This window comes from Eleginops maclovinus, chromosome 12 (assembly GCF_036324505.1).
Source record: "Eleginops maclovinus isolate JMC-PN-2008 ecotype Puerto Natales chromosome 12, JC_Emac_rtc_rv5, whole genome shotgun sequence".
NCBI classification, from domain to species: Eukaryota; Metazoa; Chordata; class Actinopteri; order Perciformes; family Eleginopidae; genus Eleginops; species Eleginops maclovinus.
Genome location: NC_086360.1, coordinates 27,970,415 through 27,977,512, shown reverse-complemented (window position 1 = coordinate 27,977,512; position 7,098 = coordinate 27,970,415). Strand labels below are relative to the sequence as shown.

The 7,098-nt window shown below is 45.1% G+C and overlaps 1 protein-coding gene across 1 annotated transcript in view; it reads right to left on the bottom strand.

Annotated features, from left to right (window-relative positions):
- Nucleotides 1-5,184: 5,184 nt before the first annotated feature.
- Nucleotides 5,185-7,098, bottom strand: part of cux2b (cut-like homeobox 2b) — a 154,157-nt gene continuing 152,243 nt past the window's right edge. The window contains exons 21-24 of the mRNA XM_063897575.1: nucleotides 6,761-7,057; nucleotides 6,475-6,663; nucleotides 6,114-6,390; nucleotides 5,185-5,878 (exon numbers count right to left, since the gene is read on the bottom strand). Coding sequence (XP_063753645.1) covers nucleotides 5,185-5,878; nucleotides 6,114-6,390; nucleotides 6,475-6,663; nucleotides 6,761-7,057 — 1,457 coding nt within the window. The remainder of the gene's footprint in view (nucleotides 5,879-6,113; nucleotides 6,391-6,474; nucleotides 6,664-6,760; nucleotides 7,058-7,098) is intronic.

Genomic DNA, 7,098 nt, shown 5'->3' with positions numbered 1-7,098 from the left:
AACCCAGCAACTTACGCGGTGACGTCATCGCGTCGGCTCGGGCCAAGGGGGCGGGGCTTAGGGCTTGAACACACGCCATGCGGTGCCATCATGTAAACACTGGGACTGTGAGTGAGGGGGAAACTGAAAACGTTACTAGGGGAAATGAGAAAAAGCTGCCTTCGTGCAGGACACTTTGTCTCTGCCTGCCACAACATGAGAGAATCAGGAACTGTTTTCGTTGCATTTGTTCAAAATATTTTACATTACATTTCAAATGTATATTTATGTTTAGATCTCGCAATTGTACAAAGCTTTGGCAATACTGTATGTCTTTATGTTCATGCTAATAGGCTAATGCTATTTGAATGTATTCAATAACCAGAAGTGGGAGAAGTACCAGAGCAGGGACGTGCACAGGTACGGGCTAATGTTTGCCCCTTTCGCTGCCCTGCTCTTCTGGAGAGAGCGAGGGTTGTTCTATTGTTTCTGTTGTGGCCGAATCAACATGATAAGCCCACAATTAGTATTGTGGCGTCCTGCTGCAGGAAACACACCTCGTCAGCGCTGTCATCTGCCCCCAGTCACGTGACTCAGCCAACAGGAGGCTTCTTCTCTAACACTTTGAGCTCAACTGAGTGTCCCCCACAATGAAAGTGTTGTGTTTTTATTTGAACCTTTTACAATAAAAACAAGTTAGAATTTTCAAAAGGGCTTATGTTTTTTTTCGGGGGGTGGGGGAGGCCCTTTTTCCAGTTTAGAGCAATAGCCCCTCCAAATGTCTGTGCACGTCGCTGTACCAGAGTGTAGGAATACTCTGTCACAGTAAAAGTATTCTAAATGTTCCTCCAGTAAAAGTAGAAGTACTCAGATCTTGTACTTGAGTAAAGTAGAAGTACTCAGATTTTGTACTTAAGTAAAGCAGAAGTACTCAGATCTTGTACTTGAGTAAAAGTAGAAGTACTCAGATCTTGTACTTGAGTAAAGTAGAAGTACTCAGATCTTGTACTTAAGTAAAGTAGTAGTACTCAGATCTTGTACTTGAGTAAAAGTAGAAGTACTCAGATCTTGTACTTGAGTAAAGTAGAAGTACTCAGATCTTGTACTTGAGTAAAGTAGAAGTACTCAGGTCTTGTACTTGAGTAAAAGTAGAAGTACTCAGATCTTGTTCTTGAGTAAAGTAGAAGTACTCAGATCTCGTACTTGAGTAAAGTAGAAGTACTCAGATCTTGTACTTGAGTAAAGTAGAAGTACTCAGATCTTGTTCTTGAGTAAAGTAGAAGTACTCAGATCTTGTACTTGAGTAAAGTAGAAGTACTCAGGTCTTGTACTTGAGTAAAGTAGAAGTACTCAGATCTTGTACTTGAGTAAAGTAGAAGTACTCAGGTCTTGTAATCCAAATCTGCCTAGCAACTAAAGGGATTCATTATAATGAATGATTTATTATTAATATTGAGTAACTCTACTACTGAAAGTATTCCTATGTACTGAGGTATTAAATGCAATAACACACTACAGTAAAGGATCAATTACATTCAGTTTTAGATTCCTGAAATGGGCTACACTTTACCTCACGGTTTATAGTGTTTGCTTTATAGATTTCAGTTGTAATTGTTAGCATTTATTTGTGTGTGTATTCATTCTTGGTTCGGTGTTCCTCACTAAAGAAATAACAACACAACACAGCAGGATCTTAAACAAGTATGTATTGAATGATGGCTTACAGATGCAAATTCAATTTCCAAGACGCTTGGCATACCTCTGTCCATCCTTTAACATTTACGAGCCTGACATGTGTTACCTAAGCCTGCAGGACGTCTCTCTTTATTGGCTCACACAGCGGACTTTCCCAAGACTTTGTTTCCTTGTGTCAAACCCTCAGAGTCAGAGATGGAAATATTATGTTCATATTAACAGCTCTGATAACAATCATTCAAATGTTGCCGACCAATTGCCTCGTTATTTAGTGACTCATGTCAATTACAAAATAAAACCATCTTATGTGTCGGGCTCCCGTTACGAAAAAAGCTTTGCTCTGTTTCCTAACTTGCGAAGAAGCCCCACACCCTTCTTAAATCACACTTCACCACTTTACTCCTGTGAGGATAATGCGTGAGCCGTATGATATGGCACAAAATAATCTTGATTTCAATATTTACCTGGAAGTTATTGTTTGATGATGACTTTGTGAGAGCCAGATTTATCAGCTGCACCATGCATGGACTTCACTAAATGTAAAAAGACTGATTTAATGTCCCTGTGCAAGAACAACAACACAAAAACACAGCCCTATCCCCTGTCATGAGACCAGAATGGATTTGCATGCAAAACGAGATGAGATGAGCTTTACATGGAGAGATAATGCATGTCAATACACTTCTTTTTCAGTCATATGTCCATGTCACCATGAGAGACAGTGTAATTTCCACATTAGAAATGCCACTTCTAATCATACAGTATATTATGCACAAAAAAATGGTGGTACGAAAACCAGAGAAAAATCTTCTGTGGCTCCAAAGAGAAAACAGAAAGAGTATTTTAGAGAGCAAAGTCTGATCTGAAAACCCATCCGCCTCGTCCAGCTATTTCCAATCAACGCTGTACTTTGACACATCTGAGTAATGAATTACAAAACAGCTCTCCGACACACACACCATCACCGTCTACTGAGGAAGTTGCATTTCCCGTATACACACAACTTTCCCCGGATCCATTTAATATTTAACGGAGTCTTTCTCTACACCACATAATGTTTTATCATCGCCTCTGATGAGCAACTGTTTTTCAGTAAAGCTTTAAAAAGCAAGACTACCCTGAGAGAAGGTCTAAAACGTGGGCAAGCTTGCCAGACCAGAACTGGCTTGAATGGGTTTGGTTTATTAAATCTGTACACTCTATTTCAATATAATCAGCACATTTTGTTCCAAGAATGTAAGATATTATTCCTCTTTTTTTTTTTAGTAATTGTGTAATATATATCTCTACATAATACAATCCAAGTCCTCTGAACTATGTAGACATGTGCAAGTGTTTACTACCAACTTCAACGATACAGTAAAGGCAAAGACTTGTGGACACTAAAGTTAGGTTAATGTTGATATTTGAAATTTTTCTCTCAAGTCCTCACAATTATCAAAATCTAAGTGCTGTAAGTAGTTCATACACGAGGTATTGAATATCTAGTTAACTGAGTATAAAATAGAGGCAAAACACATAGAGAACATCTCGCAAGCATGACAAAAAAACTTCCACAGACACAATACACAAGTGGTCGAAGATAATATGAGGGGGTACCTGTAACCTTGTGTGTCCTTGAATATAGTGTACGTACAGATTAGGTGTGTGTTATGTTGATTAGAGGTCATCTGTATCATGCTCTCAGATCCATTCACAGCACTGTAGTGTTTCTCACGGCCCGTTCTCGTATCAAACCGACCCACATCGCAGTATTCCAGCTACAATAAATGACCCATTGGTTTTAAAAAGTGCACTCAATCAGGTTTGAGGAGGATCATATATATAATATTAGCTCTCAGCAGCATGTTCTTTGTAAAAGACAGATTTTGTTCGTTAAAACTCGCTTCATGTTTTGATCACGTCTGAGGCAGGATACAGATCTGATCCCTCCCATTGATTCTAATAGAGTGGTGCAGGAATGAGTCCTATTACCCGGAAAAACTAGCATCAGCATTAGCATTTTACCACTTCTTGCTCCCCTCTGCTTGTATTTTTTAAGTTTGTTTTTGCTTATCTACCTAGAAAATATGCTCTGTGGTTAACACAGGCAGAAAAGATTTTAAAATGTTGTTCTACGACATAAAACATGTCAGTAAATGCCCCACTGGTGGATTTAAAAACAGCTAACAAGGGTCTAAATGAGACGACTACATTTCGTCACGCCCAACATTAGCCTCCTTTAGCTTAGCAGTGGAGACGTGAAGTCATGTGACTGTGCTGCTGTTTGTTTCTATCCAAACGGTAGCTTTTTACTTCTGAAAAGTGGTGTTAATATGTGGAGATTATCCTGCTGAGTCAAACTCCTGAATACCATAAACGTGTGTTTGCCACAGAGAAGATTTTCCTGCAATAATCTAATTTTGTCGAGGGAACTCTTTGCTAACATCTGGGTTAGCCTACACAAATACGTCATCCCTGCACCACGCTGTAAGTGTGTGTCATGTTCATGTATAAGAATGAAACACATGGTCATTGCATGATGTGCATCAACATAATCTGAGGTAAACCAGGTGTCCTGTTACAGTCTGAGAACCAGCGCCTTGGAGGGTCAGAGAGGTAAGTCTGAAAGAAACCGTGTAAACTGTGCTCGTGTAGTGAACGTCCCACTTACTACCAGGAGCACAAGGGCCCTAAACTGTAAACCTCGAGGATTATACAAAGAAAGAAAACAAAACACTAAAAGTACTCTACTCATTAGACTCTCCTTTTTCTGGTTTTTGCAGGGTTTTCAACTTTTTTTTCTCTTGTTTTCGCTCAAGTATAATCACAGGTGACTAACTACAGAGGATAACAGGGTCAGGTGAGTACCATGCTACATCAGGTTTAGAGAAGGCTATTGCAGACAATTCTACAACATGTACAACCACATTTTATACGTGTGAGTTACAAATAGTTCAAAACATATCACCAAGAAACTAAGTTACATACAAGATGTAGAGTATTTAGAGTCTTAAAGGACTATCCCTCCGTCAGTAATAGATGTTACATGACTTAAACTGTCCAGTCTTACAGACAAAATCTGAAAAATTGCTATTCAAAAAGTAGCAAATTTGGTCAATGTCTCTTTTCAAATAGTTATAGTGCTTTTAATGGCTTAAGACAGGGGTCTTTTTTTAATCTCACCCAGTGGCAATCTACAGAACTTCAGTGTACATTTTATGACACCATAGCTGCAAAAGTCTTCATGTTGTCAAGTCCAATAGGTAAAACAACAGCTAGTGCTGTCACATATATCTGAAAGTAGTATGCATTATCAAAAGAAAAACAACAAATACACAATTATAAACTTTTTTTTCTCAACTCTTTTGCGGGGAATTCAGTTTCGCACCTCCCGTGAGTTTTCAGTCTGAGAGGCCTTCAGGAGCCAGGCTCCATCGGAAGGGAAGGATTTTATCTGAGACCCCCCTGTGTGCCGCGAGGGTCATCCGGACTACTTACAAGCAAAAAGAGGGTAGGGGGGGGGGTTAATTAAAACTCCCACTCCAGAGTTTCTTCTCGATTGGCCGCCCTCTCTAACCTGTGGATGATGTTGTTGAGGTTGGCCATTTTCTCGTTGCGTCTCTGAGTGCTTCTGTTGAGTTTGGGGCTTTGCAGCTGGCTGGGGTCCAGGCTGTGATTGGTGCTCGTGGAGGGGGGGTTGGGCGATATGGGGGCGGAGGAGGAAGGGACAGGAGAGACTGACATCATGAGGCCGGGGGAGGACGCGGCGGAGGGGGAGTTGAGGGAAACTTCCAGGCTGCTGCGGCACGGCTCCGACGAAGCCTTGAAGCTGACCGGGTCCACAGGGGACTTCCCGGACTCGTCCCCCCCCTCGTGCCTGGACTGGCTGTTCCTCTGGGGGCCGTCTACGTACAGGCCCTGACCCGGGCTGCTCATCCCCTCCAGGTGGGGCTCACGGTAGCCTGAGATCGCATCCTCGTGCTCGCTCTTCAGCTGCGGGAACTGCACGGCGGTGGAGAAGCACTGGACCCGGGACGGCTTCGGCTCCTCATCTTCCTGCTTGACGCGAGGCAGTGCGGCGTGGATGTGTCCTGAGGGCGGCCTCCGGTCCTCTCCGTCGGAGGGGGGGCTCCGCGTCGCTGAGGGGGAGTAGCTGTGAGGCTCGGCATCCGTGTCGTTGTCCGGCAGACCCTCCATCAGAACCTCCCGCCGCATCCGGGACCTGCACACAAAAACTGCTGTTAGACTGTGATTGGCCGACAGCTTAGAGATGGCCCGCCCCTTAGCCAATCACCTACAATGTGTTGGAGCGCTAGCCAATAGGGGCTTGAGTGTTACACAGTTCTGTCACTATGTTCAGGAAGTAGAAAAAGGACTCATGTACGATACTTACTGTAAACTGGGAACACTCCTAATCCCAGTTCAGAGTAAGACAACAGTGAACTGGTTATACGTGCCTGTAGTTGTGGAACCAGTTGATGACGGTGTTGGTCTTCAGTTTGAGCTGTGAGGCCAGGATCTCGATGGTGTTCTGGGAGGGGTAGGGCTCCAGGAGGTAGGCCTTCCTCAGGGCCTCCTTCTCCTCGGCCCCCAGCACCACCCGAGCCTTCTTGGTCTGGTTGTAGGGGCAGAGGTCCAGCGAGGCCAGCGCCGGGCTCACACACTCGGACCGGGTGCTCGGGGAGTCGCTGTCCGAACCCGTGCTCAGCAAACCGTAGCGCCTCTTCAGGTACGCTGGGAGGACACATACAATCATAAGCTGGGTCTGAGAGAGGAGCGACTAGATATAGTATATATATTCCTGGACCGCACACACACCTTTCTTCTCCATCTTCTTCATGGCCCGCAGCTTGTCCACGTTGTGCTGGTCGTTGAGCCACAGCTGCATGCGGACGAACGGCTCCCGGCCCTTCAGGCTCAGCTTGTGCCAGGGTTTGGGTCTGGAGAGCAGGTCGGACACGGAGCCCTGCGTCAGGCCAAGGATGGTCTCCCCGAACAGACGCTGGCCTGGGGGAGGACACACACACACACACATAGCGTTCAGTAATCAGGGACCTGAGTCAGGGTTGATAACTGTAGATGCTGCTCCTGCTCTCAGACCCACCCAGGTTGTTGTCCGTCAGAACCTCCTTCACCTTCTTGGTAATGGCGTAGGTGTCGAGCTCCGAGGACATGGCCACCAGCTCCTGGATGCCCAGCGGGTTGGAGGGCTGCTGCAGGGCCATGAGGCCGGGGGTGGACTTCCCTCCGTCGGGGTGGGGGGGCAGGACCAGGCACTCCGGCTGCTGGTTCTCCTTGCTGCTCTCCAGAGACAGGCTGCCGGGCTCCAGGGGGCTGGGGTGGCTCTCTGCAGGGGACGGGGGCGGCGAGGGCGAGGACTGGGCCGTCACTGGGCTCTTATCTGCAGGGGGGGGGGCATCACAAGAAAAAAGGTAAATCTAA